Source organism: Apium graveolens, chromosome 6 (genome assembly GCF_009905375.1).
Source record: "Apium graveolens cultivar Ventura chromosome 6, ASM990537v1, whole genome shotgun sequence".
Lineage (NCBI taxonomy): Eukaryota > Viridiplantae > Streptophyta > Magnoliopsida > Apiales > Apiaceae > Apium > Apium graveolens.
In genome coordinates this window covers 286,940,395-286,959,189 of record NC_133652.1, presented here as the reverse complement: position 1 = coordinate 286,959,189, position 18,795 = coordinate 286,940,395, and the positions used below count along the sequence as shown (strand labels likewise).

At 33.0% G+C, this 18,795-nt stretch overlaps 1 protein-coding gene and 1 long non-coding RNA gene across 2 annotated transcripts; both read right to left on the bottom strand.

Annotated features, from left to right (window-relative positions):
• Nucleotides 1–2,320: 2,320 nt before the first annotated feature.
• Nucleotides 2,321–4,261, bottom strand: LOC141664293 (uncharacterized). The gene is made up of 4 exons (XR_012551948.1): nucleotides 3,951–4,261; nucleotides 3,597–3,677; nucleotides 3,215–3,273; nucleotides 2,321–2,539 (listed from the first exon to the last, which is right to left on the bottom strand). It is a non-coding gene; the product is annotated as an uncharacterized LOC141664293 (long non-coding RNA).
• Nucleotides 4,262–4,717: 456 nt separating this feature from the next.
• On the bottom strand, nucleotides 4,718–10,085 carry LOC141668085 (uncharacterized). The gene is made up of 2 exons (XM_074474777.1): nucleotides 7,105–10,085; nucleotides 4,718–5,387 (listed from the first exon to the last, which is right to left on the bottom strand). The coding sequence occupies exons 1-2, from the start codon at nucleotides 9,671–9,673 to the stop codon at nucleotides 4,969–4,971; spliced, it is 2,988 nt and encodes a 995-aa protein (XP_074330878.1). The 5' UTR covers nucleotides 9,674–10,085; the 3' UTR covers nucleotides 4,718–4,968.
• Between the last annotated feature and the right edge of the window lie 8,710 nt (nucleotides 10,086–18,795).

Sequence of the window (18,795 nt, the reverse complement as noted above, 5' to 3'; positions counted from 1 at the left end):
ACCTGTGTTCGAGCTCGAGCTCGTTAACGAACGAAATCGAGCCGAGTCGAACCGAGCCGAACACGAGCTTTCTCTATCAAAATGAGCCGAGTCGAGCCGAGCCGAGCCGAGTCGAGCCGAGCCGAGCCGAGCCGAGCTGAATTAAAAAATTCTGGTCAAAACACCGGTTGACTGTTAAAATAACAAACCAAATACTATTATTTTTTTCTAAAAATTTTGTCATATCACTAAAATATATTGATCTTAACATCCGTACGGTTGGATCATTCATAAATATTTTTAAAAAAATTGAAACATTAATACAATACTAAACACTAATTACAAGTACAAGTCAAAACACCGGTTGATTGTTAAAATAACAAATCAAATACATTTATTTTTTCTAAATTTTTTATCATATCACTAAAATATATAGATCTTAACATCCGTACGGTTGGATCACCTATAAATATTTTTTAAAAAATCAAAACATGAATACGAGACCAAACACTAGTTATAAGTACTGTTCAAACAAGTGGTTGATTGTCAAAATAACAAACAAAATAAATTTATTTTTTTCTAAAATTTTTATCATGTCACTAAAATATATAGATATTAACATCCGTACGGTTGGATCATCTATAAATATTTTTTAAAAAATCAAAACATTAATACGAGACTAAACACTAGTTACAAGTAAAGGTCAAAACACCGGTTGACTGTTAAAATAACAAACCAAATACATTTATTTTTTTCTAAACCTTTTGTCATGTCACTAAAATATATAGATCTTAACATCCGTACGGTTGGATCATCTATAAATATTAACATGAATACGAGAATAAACACTAGTTACAAGTACTGTTCAAACAAGGGGTTGATTGTCAAAATAACAAACAAAATAAATTTATTTTTTTCTAAAATTTTTATCATGTCACTAAAATATATAGATATTAATATCCGTACGGCTAGATCATCTATAAATATTTTTTAAAAAATCAAAACATTAATACGAGACTAAACACTAGTTACAAGTAAAGGTCAAAACACCGGTTGACTGTTAAAATAACAAACCAATTACATTTATTTTTTTCTAAATTTTTTATCATGTCACTAAAATATATAGATATTAACATCCGTACGGTTGGATCATTCATAAATATTTTTTAAAAATTAAAACATTAATATGAGACTAAACACTAGTTACAAGTAAAGGTCAAAACACCTGTTGACTGTTAAAATAACAAATCAAATACATTTATTTTTTTAAATTTTTTTTGTCATTTCACTAAAATATATAAATATTAACATCCGTACGGTTGGATCATTCATAAATATTTTTAAAAAATCGAAACATTAATATGAGAGAAGTACTAGTCAAACTACTAGTTAACTCTTAAAATAGCAAACCAAATTTATTTATTTTTTTTAAATTTTTTATTATATCACTTAAATATATAGATCTTCACATCCGTACGGTTGGATCATTTATAAATAATTTCAAAAAATTGAAACACCAATCAGGAAATTAATACTAGTTACAAGTAGTAGTCAAACCACTTGTTAATTATTAAAATATCAAATTAAAATTTTAATTTTTAATATCTGAAATTTTTCAAATTACTAAAATATATATTTTTTGACATTCGTATAGTTCAATAATTTAAAAATATTTATAAAAAATCTGAATAAAATTCATAATAATTAAATATATAAAAAATAATTATTTTTTTATTTTTTTTCGAGCCGAGCCAAGCTCGAGCCGAACATGCCAAAAGCTCGTCTCGAGCTCATTTTCTTAACGAACACATTTTTATGTTCGAGTTCGAGCCCTTAACGAACCGAGCCGAACCGAGCCCTTAACGAGCCGAGCTCGAGCTTGTTCGCGAACGGCTCGGTTCGCGAACAGCTCTATTAGTATATAACATTGGTACACACCATTAGTGTACAAATTGTATGTTAAAACTAAATAATGTGCGGATTATAAAGCTAACAGATACACTGATTCACGACATTATAACCACTCTTGCATGATTAATCAACACATCATCCCAAGCTGCACAAATAAAAAATAAACATATAAAATCTATACGTTCAGAAGTATAACTTTGAATTTTCTGTAAGACTAAAAGTACATAGCAAGTTATTTTGAAATCAAAATATATTGTAAGATTGAAAATTATAGATCACGTGATGATATAATGTCCGGTTAAATTTTATTGAGAAGCTTAAAGGATTGTGGTAAAAACCTGTAATAAAATTTCTAAATATACCAAAGCATTTAACCTGCAATAAATTTCAACAAAATTAAAAGCCTCAAATTCATTTCGTCAAACCTGATTTGAGCATTTAGTCAAACACGTAACATGTGAAATTTCAAGACTCAAATAAAAAGCCTCAAAATAAAAGATTCAAGAACTCTAGTAAACAGATAATAAAAACAAACTTATCTTATCTAAGGATCATACAAAAGATAGTAAACAGTAATCTTACAATTAAAACGTCACAGATAACTCTAGTCTTGACATGAAACCTCTTTTGATATCCTTTCTCGTTTATTCTGTAGATTGAAACATACAAAGAAAGTCAAATATTTTTTTTTAAAAATATAACAAACAAATAATGGATTTGCAGATAAATATGTACAAACATGTATTAATAAATTGCAGGAAGAGGAAGAAATATAAAAACAAAAATAAAAAAATAAATAAAGAAGAGTTACATGTTTGAAATTTGAAATCAAACAATTGGCGTACAAACAGTTAGTCTACAAACCCGTATGTAAAATTAAAATTTAGTAATTCTTGGAGTTGTTAATCACACGCATTCATCAATCTGCAAAACTCAATCCAGAAATTTAAAAAAGCATATAATTGGTATAATAAAAACACATACATCCGTTCACAATTTTGTAAACACTGTTGCACAATTTATCAACATATCAATCTCTTGTGCAAACAAAAACAAATCTAACTAAAGAATATCTATATAAACATTTAAAATCAATACATTTAGCCAATAATTAGATCACAGAAAAGAGAGATTATGGAGACGAATCAGCAAATTTGTTCTATGCATTTTATCAAACATGCAATGATATTTATATTAATTATAGAGCAATTTTACAAATATCTCATATGCATCTAAAGAAAGTTACCTCAAAATCAATAGGAATTACAGCATTAACACAAGTCTCTTATAGCATCAATTTAAAGACATAGATGCAGTTATTAACCTTCGATTTTGCTGAGAACTTTCACATCTTCTGCAAGATACACGTTTTCGGCTACAAATCTGAAAAATTCACCATTTTAAAACTTGTTAGTTCAAAATATTTAAAATCATATACATCAAAACTAAGTTATACCAAAGTAACAACAATAAATTAAAAGAAAAGAGAATGAACAAATCAAGAAGTAACAAAAAAATCAAAGAAAATTGGGTACATAAAAATGGGAGAGAGAAAACTTAATTTAAGATAGCACTCCTTATATAGGAAAAAAGGGTCTCAAGTAGCCTCAGCTACCGAAAAGTGCAACTTTGCAACATTGTTCTTTAGAAAACTACGAATACAAATCAACTTTACTAACCGTGTAAAGAGAGATTACGAATTTCACCTTTTTTACCATACTTCTTTTTTCCTTTATCATGATTCTTGACATGGTATCTCCATTGTGATAGCATAATTAGAAAACAAACTGTAAATCAAAATATAATTTCAAAATTATAAGTACAAACGACGGATGTGAACAAAAATATGAGGACAAACATATATTAGCATAAAATTTAGACAAAAAACATACAATTTGTATAATAAAAACACATACCTCCGTTCACGATTTAAAATAATTAAATTCACAAAACTTATTGCACAAAATACGTATCTACTCTAAAACACATACAAACACTTAAAACAAATACCAAGAGTTGAAATTCTCTAAGAATTTTAATCAAACAGTTGGTCTACGAACCTTTTGTAAGATTAAAAGTGAGAATTCTTGTGATTGCTTTTTATCTCGCATTCATCATCCTGTAAAACATGAAAATCAAACGAATCCCGATGAGAATTTGCATGTAACCTGCAAAAAAGAGAGAGAGATGAATGAGATTCTGAGATTTGAAAGTTGTGTGAAGAAAACTAATTGATTATACGTGTGTTTGAATTTGTGTATGTGTATATATCAATCTAATCTAATTCAACTGAATGCATAAATCAAGTAATAAATTAGTGATAGTTTCTATAAATAAGTAATTTGAGATTCAAAATTCAAAAATATTACAAATAAAGGAGTATTGGTTAACAAATAATGAGTGATATGAGAAAATCATGGTAATATCTTAATTTGAATTTGAATTTCAAAAAATATCCTTATGAGAAAATTATGCATGATTTGATTTTTTTAAAATTATTTTCCATAGATAGATGGATTTTGAAATTCAAAAATAGGTAAATAGTAATTAAGATGGGTCAATTGAAGCTAATTGGATAGTTCATGGATATAGCAAAATATATAGGATTTGGGTCATGAGTAAATTTATTTACCCACGGGTAAAATAAGGAGTAGTCATTAAGATATATAGATTCTATTATAATAATTTATATATTTTCTGACATCAAATTCTATAGACTATAGTAGTCTGTTCATGTTGGTACATTTTTTGCTTTCAGTTGGAATATGTGTGAGACATCAAACAAGCTAGCACAAATATATCCCTAGCACAAATAATAATATAAATGTACAAATAAAACACATATATATTATATATCCCTCATTAATCAAGCTTGCATGCTTTTTAGCTAGCTTTGAACTAACCCCACCCTCATAATCAAAGTACATTTGCATAATTATTCCTATACTAATTGACCCAAACTCTCCCACTACATTGCACATTGCAGCTCTACTTTGCAAGGCTATATATAACACAAAACCAACCCAATATATAAACAAAAATAATAACAAAATAAACTTCTAATCAGTTCCAAGTTTCTTATACTAAGAGATCTTGTCGATTCTTAGTGCAAGCTTCCTCATTTTCGGGTTTTTTCGATTTCTGGCAAGCGACGGAAGAAGATGAAGTCTGATAATCTGGTGTGTGACGAGGAAATTCTGAGAGCATTTGAACCACTTCCCTCATTGTTGGCCTTTCGACACTATTGTCTTGAATGCATAGCATGGATATGAAAAATAAGTGCATTGCTTCTTCATGAGGCACTGTTGTTAGCCTCGAATCGAATATTTGATTTACTTGGTCTTTGCGGAAATTTGTTGTGATTTTTACCCACTGAACAATGTCCACACCATCTCCGAATTCTCCCACAGGGCGACGACCGGTAATGAGTTCAAGAAGAACGACTCCGAAACTATAAACATCACTTTTCTCGTCCACTCGTAAAGTGTATGCGTACTCTGCAAATGTAAAACATGCCAATCAATGAATCATTAGACTGACAATGGAGAGTTAGTGACTGCTCAGTGTGAGCCTCAGCTTTCTTCCTTAAAGCACAAAAATGTAACTTCAAATTACACATTTGTCTAAGTTATAATTTTTAAACTCTTGAGTTGTAATTAGAGGCGGATCCTTTAAGAGGTAAGGGGTCACCGACCCCCTTAAATTTTTAGTTTAGTTAAATATGTATATTTAAATTATATAAAAACTAAAAATGACCCCCCTTAATTTTTGTAAAAAAATATTGCTCCCTGCTTAAAGTTTTTTGATGTCAAAAGTCTTTTCATTGGGATAATATTTATAAGTGAAAGTTATACATTTTTTATTTTACAAAATTATGAGTTCCAAATGAAAATTGCAGTTAGGAATAGATGATAAAAAAGGATGAGAATAGTTAAAAAAAAATTCCTATCCCGTCACTGGTTGTAATATTCCTTCTTTCCAAGATTTCATCAAACGCGGAACTAAATTTAAAATGCACATATTTTTTATAATTTTGGTGTGTTTGATGCTTGATATTTCAAACTATTAACGAAAATAAGAATAAATTGCATTCTCATTCTCGTTAACCATGTCTTGATCCAAACTGTTTCTTGATATCTTCGTTCTCTTAACTATGTGCATGTATTTATTTAAAAATTGATTATGGGTTCGGAGAGCTTTACAGGCGGGGGAATGCATGAGGTGGAAGTGACAGTGGGCACGTCAGTCACCTTTCACGATACCCGACACTGTAACTTTCGACATTTATCCCATGTCAGATCCTGTCAGTTCTAGCTCATCAGATTTTCTGATCATAAACAAAGAGCTGGACCCCACTATTCATTCTCCACAAAATTAAGTGGATATGATCCGGTGTGCTTACCCATAAAATTCTATCATGTAACCTAAAAAATGATGGGTGTTTGTTTGACCCTGTCACTTTAGCTGAACATAGGGTTATAATCTATTCTTATCAACCTGATAGCCTTACTGTGTGCTCCACTTCTGATTATCATTCATGTCAATTTGATGTGTAAATTGGTCCACTCTCTTCTCTTATTGTACTACTTTTGTCCTCAAATATAGCCCCATCTCATTTTCATGTTCGTATTCATGCATCTGGTGCATTTTGGAGGAACTCGGAAACTGAGTAGGCTTAATTCTCGACTGAACTCTTAAGTCTCGACTGAACTCGTAAAATAAAAGCACTAGTAAGTTTACGTAGTCTGAACTATTTTATATTTTATGTTTTAGCTCCGAATATTTTGAAATTCTGGGTTCGTCACCGTTCGTGTGCTTTGGATACATGTTCTTAAGCATGTGTACAGCTAATATACCTTAAATGAAACAACCTTATATATTTGTGTTTATTCAATCCGATTCAATTATGTTGAAACAGTTGACTCGTGAGAATCATTCGTTTTCTATGGTCACTAGCTACACTATTATTTATAATATATATCCTTTTAGTGGACAAGGGTATTCAAGTGGTATAGAGCACTCATAAAACAGGACTTGCATGCCTTACCCAACAATATGATTGCAGACTATTTGAATGAAATTTATAGTTGCTAGCTATGTTAAGGTGTTCATGTTAATTATGCATAATTATCAAGTCTAACAACCCTATATTAAGATGCTAAATTTAAAGAACTTCGAAAAAATAGAAGAGAACTTGTAAGAATTTGTAAGTACCTGGAGCAATGTAACCATAAGAACCAGCAATTGCAGACATGCACTGATCAGAAGCACCACCATCTATCAGATACTTTGCTAATCCAAAATCTGCAACATGAGCTTCATAGCTTGAATTCAGCAAAATGTTGTTTGATTTCACATCGCGATGTACGATTAATGGTGAACAATCATGGTGAAGATAACACAGTCCCTTTGCAGCTTCAATAGCAACTTTGTACCTCAAATGCCAACCCAAGATTCCGCTTTTTTTCCCATGCAAAGCCTCTCCTAAGCTTCCATTCCTCATGTACTCGTAAACAAGTAAATTCATGTCCTTGTTTGAGCAAAAAGCTAGCAATTTGACGATGTTTCTGTGTCGAATATTGCCTAACGTACGAATTTCAGCTCTGAAGCCATGATCATGGCCTGCTGTACCGAACCCAACAAGCTTTTTTACTGCAATCTCGACCCCATTAGGCATTTTTCCGTGGTACACAATGCCAGCTCCTCCTCTTCCTATGACATTTCCATCTTTCATGCATTCCAGGACATCGAAAACTGTGAAATCGAGCTTTTGGAACGCTGTCATTTTCCAAGAATGAGAGCCATTTTTCTTGAATGACCTGGCCTTGAACATCGCTGCAACTGCAAAAACTAGAGAGCAAAACAGTAGGCCTAGCGCAAATATTAGCTTGAAGTTGCTATGGGATTTTCCGGGCTGACTTGTTATATTTGTGACATTACATGGATTGTTTAACAAGGATCCACAAAGTTGAGGATTACCAGCAAACGAGGTAGCATTGAAGAAAGAAAATTGGCCTAATTCGGGTAGCTTTCCTGAGAAATTGTTGAACGAGAAATCAGCCGTTGTGAGGCTTTTCATGGAGCCAATTGATTTAGGAATGGTCTCACTCAACTGATTTTTCGATAAATTCAGGTAGTTAAGTATCCGAATATTGGAAACTTGTGGGGGAATTGGACCAGAAAGGTTGTTTTGGCTCAAGTCAAGGTAAGTTAAGTGAATACAATTTCCAATTTCTGGTGGGATTTCTGAAGAAAGAGAATTTAACTTGATGTCAAGCTTGGATAGTTGTTGGAGTTCACCAAATGAGGAAGGGATTGGACCAGTGAATTTGTTCTCATCAAGTTGAAGTATCTGGAGGGATGAAAAGTTTGAAAAAGAAGCTGGTAGAGAACCTGAAAGTTGGTTGTTTGACAGATTCAGCTGTTCCATTTTTGATGGACTTGTCGAAGAGTTTCCATTTTCGGATATTGTTCCAGCCAAGTAGTTGTTTTGCAACTCAACTAAGTTCAGCTGAGGCAAGTAAATGAAGCCCTTTGGAATGCTACCATTCAAGTAATTATCTCCCAATCTCACCCTGACAAGAGTTGAGCATGTGCCCAAGTCCTCTGGTATTGGTCCAAACAGAAAATTTCGGAGCAAAATCAAGACTGTGAGCTGATTTGAAGCACATAAATCTGGAGGAATTGTACCAGTGAGTTTGTTTGTAGACAAGTCAATCCCTTTTAGCTTCCTGTTCTGGCCTAAATTCCGCGGTATTATACCTGTGAAGTTGTTCATCCACAGCCCAAGAACCTCCAAATCCGAGTAGTCTGCAACAAAATCAGGAATTGATCCATGTAATCTGTTCATGAAAAGATTCAAAAGTTTGAGCTTTTGGAGGCGAATGAGCTCGTATGGAATTTCGCCAGATAATGCATTGGCTGAAAGATCAAGATTAACCAAGTTTGTCAAATTTCCAAGTTGTTTTGGAATTGGACCTGACAGTGCATTGATGTGCAAATATAGAGTGTCAAGTAACTTCAAGTTCCCCAACTGAGGAGGAATAGGACCAACCAATCCACAGGAGGAAATATCCATGTGGACTAGATTTACCAAGTTGCCAAAAGCCTTTGGAATCCCACCTTCAAACTCATTGTAATATCCCAAGTACACTTCTTTTAAGTTGGTTAAATTTCCCAACTCATTTGGAATTTTACCGCGAAGATCATTGCCTGCGAGAGATAAGTACTCAAGGCCAATCAAACTTCCATAACTTTCTGGGATTTTTCCAAAGAAAAAGTTTCCTCCCAAGTCCAAGTACTTAAGTTTCTTGAGACTTGAAATTGCATGAGGCAGTGGAGAAGTAAAATTGTTGTTATAAACATCAAGAGTTTCCAAGTTTGCTAGGCTTGAGTAGTCCCAATCCATGCTCCCACTAAACACATTATTCGATATTCTCAAAACTCGAAGGCTACTCAAATTTGATATCCTGATCTCTCCAGTGAAGTTGTTTCCATCAAGTGAAAGCTCAGTTAGCATGTCAAGACTTGAAACGACAGGTGAAACAGAGCCACCAAGACTCATATTCGACAATTCGAGAGAAATGACTCTTTCTTCAGAGCATTTGACACCAACCCATGAACAAAATGAGCCTGGTTTTGAAGAATCCCATGTACTTAAAACTGGAGAAGTGAACTCAAAGCCTTGTTTGAGAGTGATTAAAGCATGGAAGTCATTGTTAACAGAGAATGAAACAGAGGTACTTACAATAGATAAGAGTGTTAGTACAAAAAAAGGTACCATTTTTAGTTCAAAAAAATCTATGGAAAATGAGTTTGGATGGACTTTGAGAAGAAACAAAGAGCTGCAAGTGTTTGGAAGGTAATGGAGTTTGTAAAAAAGGAACCAAAAGTTGTAAGAATTTGAGAAACTTCAAGTGTGTAGAGAGTTAAAGAATCAAACATCTTCAAGAACAAAAGAAGTCTTCAAGTTCAAGGAAGAAGCTAAGCCTCTCCTTTTAATCTTCTTTGCTTTGCTTTTGTTTTTTATTTTTCTTCTTTCCTAGTCATGCATTCAAGAAGAGAAGATGATTAAATATAGTTCTATGAAAACTGGTTTAAAATTCATATGTGTAATATCTGTCAAGAAAGAAAGAAAAAGAAGGAAATTAAAGTGAAAGGCAAAGTGTGGGAAGAATAGAAGAAACAGCCGTTGGATGAAAAAACAGAATTTTAAAGTTCAGATGAGAGAAAAATAAAAAGTAAAGGTGATCTCTCTCTCTCTCTCTCTCTCTCTCTCTCTTCTTTATTCATATGTCAAAAATACCCTTTATCTTTAACTAAAGGTTGCTCATTAATTTGAGTGAAAGAGGAAGGAATGCAACTTTGAGTAATGGTGAGCCAAGATTGGAGGAATGAATTGTCTACATAGCTGGATATATGACAATCATTTCAGGACAATGGAGATAAAATATAAATATACATACAAGAGGGAAAGAAGTGTGTTAACATACTGTGTATAATCAATGAATGCCAACTATTGCAAAGTCATTTTCTGTCACTGACTCTAGATCTGATAATGACTCTATATGGGGATCTAATGAAAAATACAAATCATTGCTTCTTAAATACCAACATTAAAGGAATAATTCATTATACTGTTGCTAAGGAAAGGAATTGATATCAGAATGTGAACATTAGTACATATTTATGCACATTTTATGTGCCAAGTACATATGTAATGCATGACTTCACAATTAGACTTCTGCATAACTAGTTACATTTTCTGTCCTGCAATTTTCCTTTTCATAACCCCTTTCTCGAGCAGGTAATTATGTAGAAAATGGCCAAGATCACCGTTTACTTAAACGGCAGTGTAGAGTGTGATAAGATAATCTAGTGGTAAGGCCGTAAGGGCTTATCCTCCGTCGTTCCAGGTCCCCGTATAGAGTCATTATCAAAGCGTGATGAATCAATGGTTCAATTCGATTAAAAAGATCTACCGGACGAATTTTTGTGTAATGATTTCTGCCACTAAGCCAATATAAATGATCAAAGGGGATCAAAATAGATAACTAAATCATCAATGACAAATTTTATATGGCTATTATATCATCAAATGGGTAGCTGGTTTAGTTTTCATGAGTAGAACAACTAGCTACAATTATAATTATTCTTCATGGCTCATCATAGATACTCCACTACATATTTAATAAAATTTATCTTGCATGGGCGACATCATGTTGTGTATCTCATTCTCATCCCTTAATAAGTTAAGCAGCTGGTTAGGAACCCTCTTAAAATACACAATCCTCTGTGGTACCAAGTTGTAAAAAAATGGAGGAATCAGTTTTGGTTAGCAGTTGGTCTTCTAGAGAAACCAACCAAGATCTTGTTGCCAGTCAATTAGAAATTAGGATTGCCTTGAAACTTGAGGTCCTTTCATCTTCTTTCTAGATTTGGGAGAGTTTTGAGAAATAATATAATGCATGACTGCAACTCTGCAAGTCACACTGAGTCACTGCTGCATGCCAGGCATGAAGAGCACGAGTGATCAGGACGGAACCAATGGAGGCTAACTTAAGCTGTAACCCCGGTTTAACTTCAAAATTTTGTCAACAATAATAATTTATTTGACTATTAGTTAAAAATCAGTAGAAAAAATATCTTAAAGCTCGGTTGACATCCAAAAATTAAGGATGATTATTCTTTAGACCGGACTGTTTTGAAATCCTGATTCCGATAACTAGATTCAGAAAAACAAAGTCTACAGAATCATAACAATGCATGCACAGTTGTGGGTAATTTTTAATTTTTTTAGTTGAAACATATTTAAGTAGTGCAAGAGTATATATCTCGGGCATGTAAACATGTGCCTGCAACTTCCTGTGGATGTGTAAGAACAAAGAAAGAAGATGATTATTAATATATCATTACAATGTTTTTGGTCCAATGATCAATATATAATGACAATATGGACTGTAGTATTTCGATACAACAGCATGGAAGGTAGGAACCAAAGAAACTTTTTTTGGCAATGTTTTTCTGCTTTATTCCTTCTCCTCCTCAGTTGGCCTACAGGCTCTGTGGACTGGGACCAATTCTCTATGCAGTAGTATTGTCTAATGTAACATTTGGGCTTTACTTTATGATCCACAGAGAAGATGGAATAGTCTTAAAGAGATGGCTGATTAAAAGTTAAAGGCATGCATCTAATCTCATACATTTGCTTTTGTTCTTCCATTGGGGAAAAAAATAGAAAAAATTTCCATGTACAATCTCTTCACATGGAAAAGAGTGATGTTGTTATATTAGCTTCAAGAAGTTTTGTTTCTTTTTCTCAGTCACAGATAGTAAAGAAAGAACCAAATAAAGAAGGAAATTACAATCTTTATATTAGCCCAAATGCATGGGAAAGTGTGCTATTGTATTTCAAGTAGTACTTGCTTGTTTTAGCTTCTCTCTGTGTGTGTATCTTTGTGTGTTTGTGGTGGGGGTACTAGGGTCCACAACTCCTGTAACAATGGGGGAGGGAGAGACTGTGTGTTTTCATTTTTGAAGGTTGGGAGGAGTGAATGGAGGGAGGGGAGGGGGGGCTCTTTTGAGGTGTCCTTGTCCATAGAATGGCCAAGTTTCTGACCTTTTGAAGGGTCACTGTCCAGATCTCTTATGGATTCATACATAGATAGAAACATTTGATCACAAGATCTTAGCTCATGTATAGAAAAAGAAGCGCGAAATAACATTGGGCTAGGTGATTGTGGCAACATAATTTATCGGAGCAGCAGAGCCGAATTAAACTTGAGTGAGGGCCGAATTACACCATAATTTTTCCCACAACGAAAACTAGTTAATTTACCAATAAAACACTAGAAAAATCTATCCCGAGCTGATTCTAATATCACTTATTTTCAGATTGTATGCCTAGGTCAAAATTAGCCGAAAAATTAGCAAATTTGAGAAGGCAGATGTCAAAATTAAGTTGATTCTCGGAAAGAACCTGTAAACCACACTTTTTGTGGAGTAAAAAAATTTGTGAATGCAAGAGTTCACGTCATCCATCCGCGTTTAATACGAGTGAAGTGATAACTCTAACTCAGGAAGTACGGATTGAAATAAATATATTTTATAATGATTACATACTGTAGATATATACTTTTAAAGTTAAATTTCTCTCATCCACCACACTGTTCATTAACATAGACAACAATGTCACCACTCCAGGCATCATCAATATGTTAAACATTTGAACTGAAGTTGCAAGGACAGCCAAAGAGAATTTCTAAAAAGAATATATAGCTCTAGTACTAGAATGTCTATTACCAGAGCTTCATTCAAATTCTTTTAAGAAAGAATGTTTAAACAGTAGTATTAGGTACAGAGTAAATTTCTAGTCAATTAGTCATCTAGAATTTGGTTCAGTTATTACAATCATCAAGGTTACAATGATGAGATTATAAAGATAAAAATCTAAGGTTGAGTTGAAAGACATATGGTAAAAGCAATCAGCAATATCAGATTGTACACTGCATGTAAGCTATAGTGTTTGCCCCGTACTGTAAGTAATTTGTATTAGCCACATGCATGTTTTGTCCTAAGGTTTTGGTGACATTTGTTGTTTAGTATGTGCTTCCCAGATTAAAAGATTCTCTTAGGAAATGAGGCCAAAATGATAGAATCAAATGCCCGAGGATTTGATTGATGCTATTGAGTTTACTTACTGTTTCTTCATCACCAACTGTCCTGTGTAGGGTCACTTAGGGGCCGGAAAGGCCTCCCCAACTGGTCCGCTGTCATGTACATTGATGTAATTTATGGATGAGCGAAAATCGATCGAAGCATGTAGGTGGGATGGTGGAGAATAAATGTTTACTATTAAGCTATCCCATCACGATTTGTTATGTTTTTTAGTTAATGGGAATGAAACAAAAGATACTAATTTACTTGTAAATAGAGGTGGCCAAATAAACTGGTTGTTACGGACCGACTCACCTCGGCTCACCAAATGTATCACTGAAAACAGCTCGAATCGGGACGTCACAAACCAATACAGTAAACAAAGCGTGCATGAGTTGCGTATATCAGAACCTGAACTCGACACGGCCCGACTAACTGCACGGGCCGGTTACGAGTTATATCCCGGCCAAATCGACACGGCTCGTCCGGCCCGCTAGCTTTGTCAGGTCTACTTGTGAACAGATAAAGCAAGCATACGGTGACATGAATCAGCAAAAAAACATAAGATTACAGGATGACGAGTAAGATTAAAAAATGTATATTAAAAGTAGTGCAAAACATGATTAACGAAAGGCATCATCATCCTTAGATGACTATGTTGTCTAATATGGAATGATCATCTTCCATTAGCATAATCTATCTATCTGTCTAAATGCACTAAATATATGTTGGTGCGGTGTAGTCTTCCCTCCCTTGGTCAACAAAATATATTATTAAAAGATAATATGAAGTTGAATTTCTTTTAACTTAATTATTTAGAGTCCTCTTTTAATTTACACCTTTGGAGATGCCCCAAGAATAATACATGAGCTTTCTCTTCAAAAGAACAAGGCATATTTTAGTAAAGATCTTAGAAGCATCTTTTTTTAAGGTGCAGAATAAGACATGAAAGCGAAAAAATGCAAAGAAACAAAGAAGAGAGATTCAAAGGAGGAGGAAAGAAAAAGCTCAACAAACAGACCACAAATGATCAGACGTTACTACTTGATAAAAATGTTCAAAATGATCAGAGGCAATCGGGAATTCGTAATCTTTAATTCGAGTACAACTGATTTTAAACAAATAAAATCATCTACAACTACAAGTATCTAAGATTTAAGAGGTTCACCCGTGATCTTTTAATCTACTGGTATCAAACTCGCTCTCCTTATCTTTTTACGTTTGGAATATATCAAGAGTTTTAGAATTCCGATCTGTCTAGGCTTCAGCACTACATATAAGTTGGCTAGAATCGGGCTTATATTCAACTACTGGATTTTGCTAGCTAAAATATAACAAATTTAACTTTCAATGCTTCATCGATTTCTACATGTTATTCAGTTCTGCTTTGTGTAGCAGTTCCGATGAGACTGCAATAGACTTTTTATATGCAAATGCAATGAAAGCACCACTTCCAATAGCTTTCTGGCAGTGACTTGTAGTTATCTTCCCTAAAGCACACCTCAAACGATAAAGCCAGCTTATCTCGCCTTCTTTTTCAGATGACCCGGGATATATGATTGTTTCAGCATATCATATCGCGTTATGTGTAACAATTAATCCCCATGCATTCACAAAACTCTTCTTTACACATATGGCTTACTCTGGTATTGCAAAAATCGCTTGCAGTAGACATAGGCTTATAAATTTTCACAAATTTCAAAATCAGTGCAAAAATATTTCAAACCCCCTGACGTCCAAAAATTACTGATATTTTTTTTGCACTATAGATGTTTCAGAATCATGATTCCACCATTGCTTACGTTACGTAAGTCAGTGTATATTATCTGGGCATGCATTCTTCTTTTTCATGGTTGATCAGCGCACTTGTGTGTGTGTTGATATAAATTTGATGAGTTTTATGCATCTTGATCAATCTTGAAAGCTTAGAGTCAACTATAGTGTCACATATTGGCTCTCTTTTTCACTCCAAAGCATGTCCACTTCCTTTTTTTGTAGGTACACTAATCCTCCTCCTCCTCCACTTCCACTTCTCTTCCTTCTATAGGCAGGGACCCAGAAATCACACAATATCTGGTTCTTCAACTTTACATACGTTATTATCAGAATCTCTGCATAGATGCACATTATTGTTACCATTTTTGTTTTGGAAATGCATATGCAAGTACTAGATTTCAGGTGGTTAAAACTCATTCTTGCCAACTCTATAATTTGTTTCAAACATCCTACTCTTTAATATTGAACAATATTAGTTATATAGGTAAATGTTCCGAAAGTCTCCCACTACGGTCTACAAGAAATATGCCCATCTGCTGCGATCAATTTGTGACGGAAAAATTCTGCAGTCATAAAACTGAAAGGTAGAAGTGGGCTCCACTTCCCTAACTTGCGGCGTTTTTCTTAAATTTGTGACGAAATTAATACTTATGACAAAATCGTTACTTATGACGAAATATGTACTTGTGACAAAATTTTCTGTGACGGAATTGATACTTATGACGAAAAGGTTACTTGTGACGAAAATCTGAACTTACGATTTGAGCAAAAACGTCGAATATTTTTCATCGCAATTGGGCCAATTGTGACGAATTATAGTATAAAAATTTCATCGCAAATGGACATATTTCTTTTAATGTCCTTTAATGTTAAATAGTATATGATGCTACAGGATATTTTGGAGACCTTCTCACAACTTAGGATTTTAAATAAGATGATTACATGATATGGTATTAGAGCTCGAAATATGGAGGTTCTCGGATTCGAGTACTTTTATCATATTTATTTAATTTAAATATTTATTGATATTGGTATTTAATATTTGTATTTGAACTCGTATAGCTACATGTCACGTTATGTAATTTAATTTGGAAAGTGTCAAAGAGCGTAAAATTATGTTGGAATTCAAGAGCATTTCCAATCATATAAAATCTTTAACTAAAAATTATTAATACATAATATAAATAAAAATTATAACGATTATGTAAAAAAAATCTATCTTCAATGATACATTCCCCTTATTTATAAATATAGTCAATCTCTTGATATTGGCTATATTTGTTAAATCACTGTAAGATATCTGTAAAAAGATTTTTAATCATTTATTACCATATTGAAGTAACATATTATATGTGTAACACCATAAAATTTTAATAAGATACTATTTTTAAAATATAGCTAACCAATATAGATAATAACATCGAATTACAATGTCGGTTCAACAAATTTTACATATTATTCTACAGATTGTGTTTAGCCAACCAATTATAACCGACACCCTTGTAGATGCTTTATACCTTAAATTTTAGATAATCCTGTTATTTAATCCACAATGTAACACTTGTTGGACAAACTTAGTATTTTAGACTAAGTTGTGAATTATTTTGATACTCTATATGAGAGAGACACATTATGTTTTAGTGGTGTGTATTTATTGGAACATATTCTCCTCTTCGAGGGGATTCAAACGCATATTTACACGCTCAAAATGAGTAAAAGGTGAATGCGAACTGATGTTCCAAAGTTTTACCTTTTAATATGAAAAGTGGTTTTGTACCACATCGAGAGTAGTACAAATATATTCCTTAGTTTTTCTTATAAATACCATGTACCACATCGAAAAGAAAATCAAATCCTTTCAAGCCTCTCTTTATAAATAGAGTCTTAGGGCACCAGTTTAATTAAGTCGAGGAAATAAGAGTCATCTCTTTTATTCTCGGTTTCTTTAGTCTTAAATTTTTTCAATATTCCGGTGATAGTTCTCGGGCTCAGTTCAAGTTCGCTGAGAGTATATTCGATCTATCGATTATACTAGTATCTCGTTTTATCCTGGGAAGCAGGTCGCTAGACACGGATGGTGTGGGGCGAAACTGCTTTAAGGAGACAGTTTTCTGGACTCGAGATTAAATCCAATTTCTGTTTGTTTTCTCAAACCCTTCTCCTAATTTAATTGTTAATTCTTATATGCTTATGTGATTTAAGAATTAGCAATGTTCTTGTGAATTAGTTATATATTCAATATATATATATATATAATAATGTCTTTATCGTACAAGATTGATAACAATCTTAAAACAGTTTCCTTCAATTTTCATACTTTCTTGTGAAAAGACGCAAACGTCAATTTGATTGTTTAAATTGGATTTATTTATGGGTATATGAGTGGCCATTATTTGCCTCATTAATTTAATTAATTTCGTGCGTTAATTTCTTTGATCACTTGTTGCCATGTGCTTGAAATTAATATAAATTTGATTTTAAGTGGTGCTTTGTTTAAGCATAACAGGTACGAGGCAAAAGTAAGCACAAAGTTGTTGGATAATTGGTTTCTTATAAGGCTATTGATGCTTTAATGATTATTGATTTATGATCAACTTATATTCAAGTGGACATATTTGGTGACATCTCTCTCGGGTTGATTATTATAAATTGGTAGATTAAACCCAAATTTATAATTTATCCATGTTTTTGCTATTAATGGATAGCTTATTATATTTTATTTAATTAACATGGTGATTGATAATATATATGAGCTAGAGTTTCTTAATTCTGAATTGATTTCGGAATTATTAGTATACTGATACAAGAATCGTATATGCTATAGTTTACATGCGTGTTTGCAAGTTCATAACATGATATTGCTATGCAATTAAATGATATGGCTACATAAATATGACCCTTCATGATGGAACTTGATTATTTGGTGATTAATTTTAATCATTGTTGAGTGATGATAAGGCATCAATTATTATTGTTTAATCTTTAATAATGGAGTTATATCACAAACTTGTAATACTGGATAAATAGAGGCCTTACCGCGTATCTATTTAATTGGAGAAAATAGATTACAAGCATAGGTTGGTGACAATAAACGTGATACAAACTATGTAGTTCTAAATATCTTATTTTAATAGATTTATTTGTTAACAAAATGATTTTAGTCTATATGGAGGCTTTGGAAAGCTATTAAAGGAAGCATAAGTTGCTTTATTATGTAACGTGTCTCGTTAGTTAACATTAGTTTGACTGGAAAAATTTGTTCTATTATTTTCACTTGTGTTGCACTGGATATAATGCAGTAATATGTTTGTTGTTAAACAATGTGACGAGTTGTGCAGTTAAAGTGAACCAGATTTACAATTGCTCAGGATTCTCCACATTAAAAACCTAATGGGCCTGGAGTACAGGTTATGGGTCGACACATAAATTATATTTTTTTGGTTGGGTTTTTTCCTTCAGTTAAATAGTAATTTC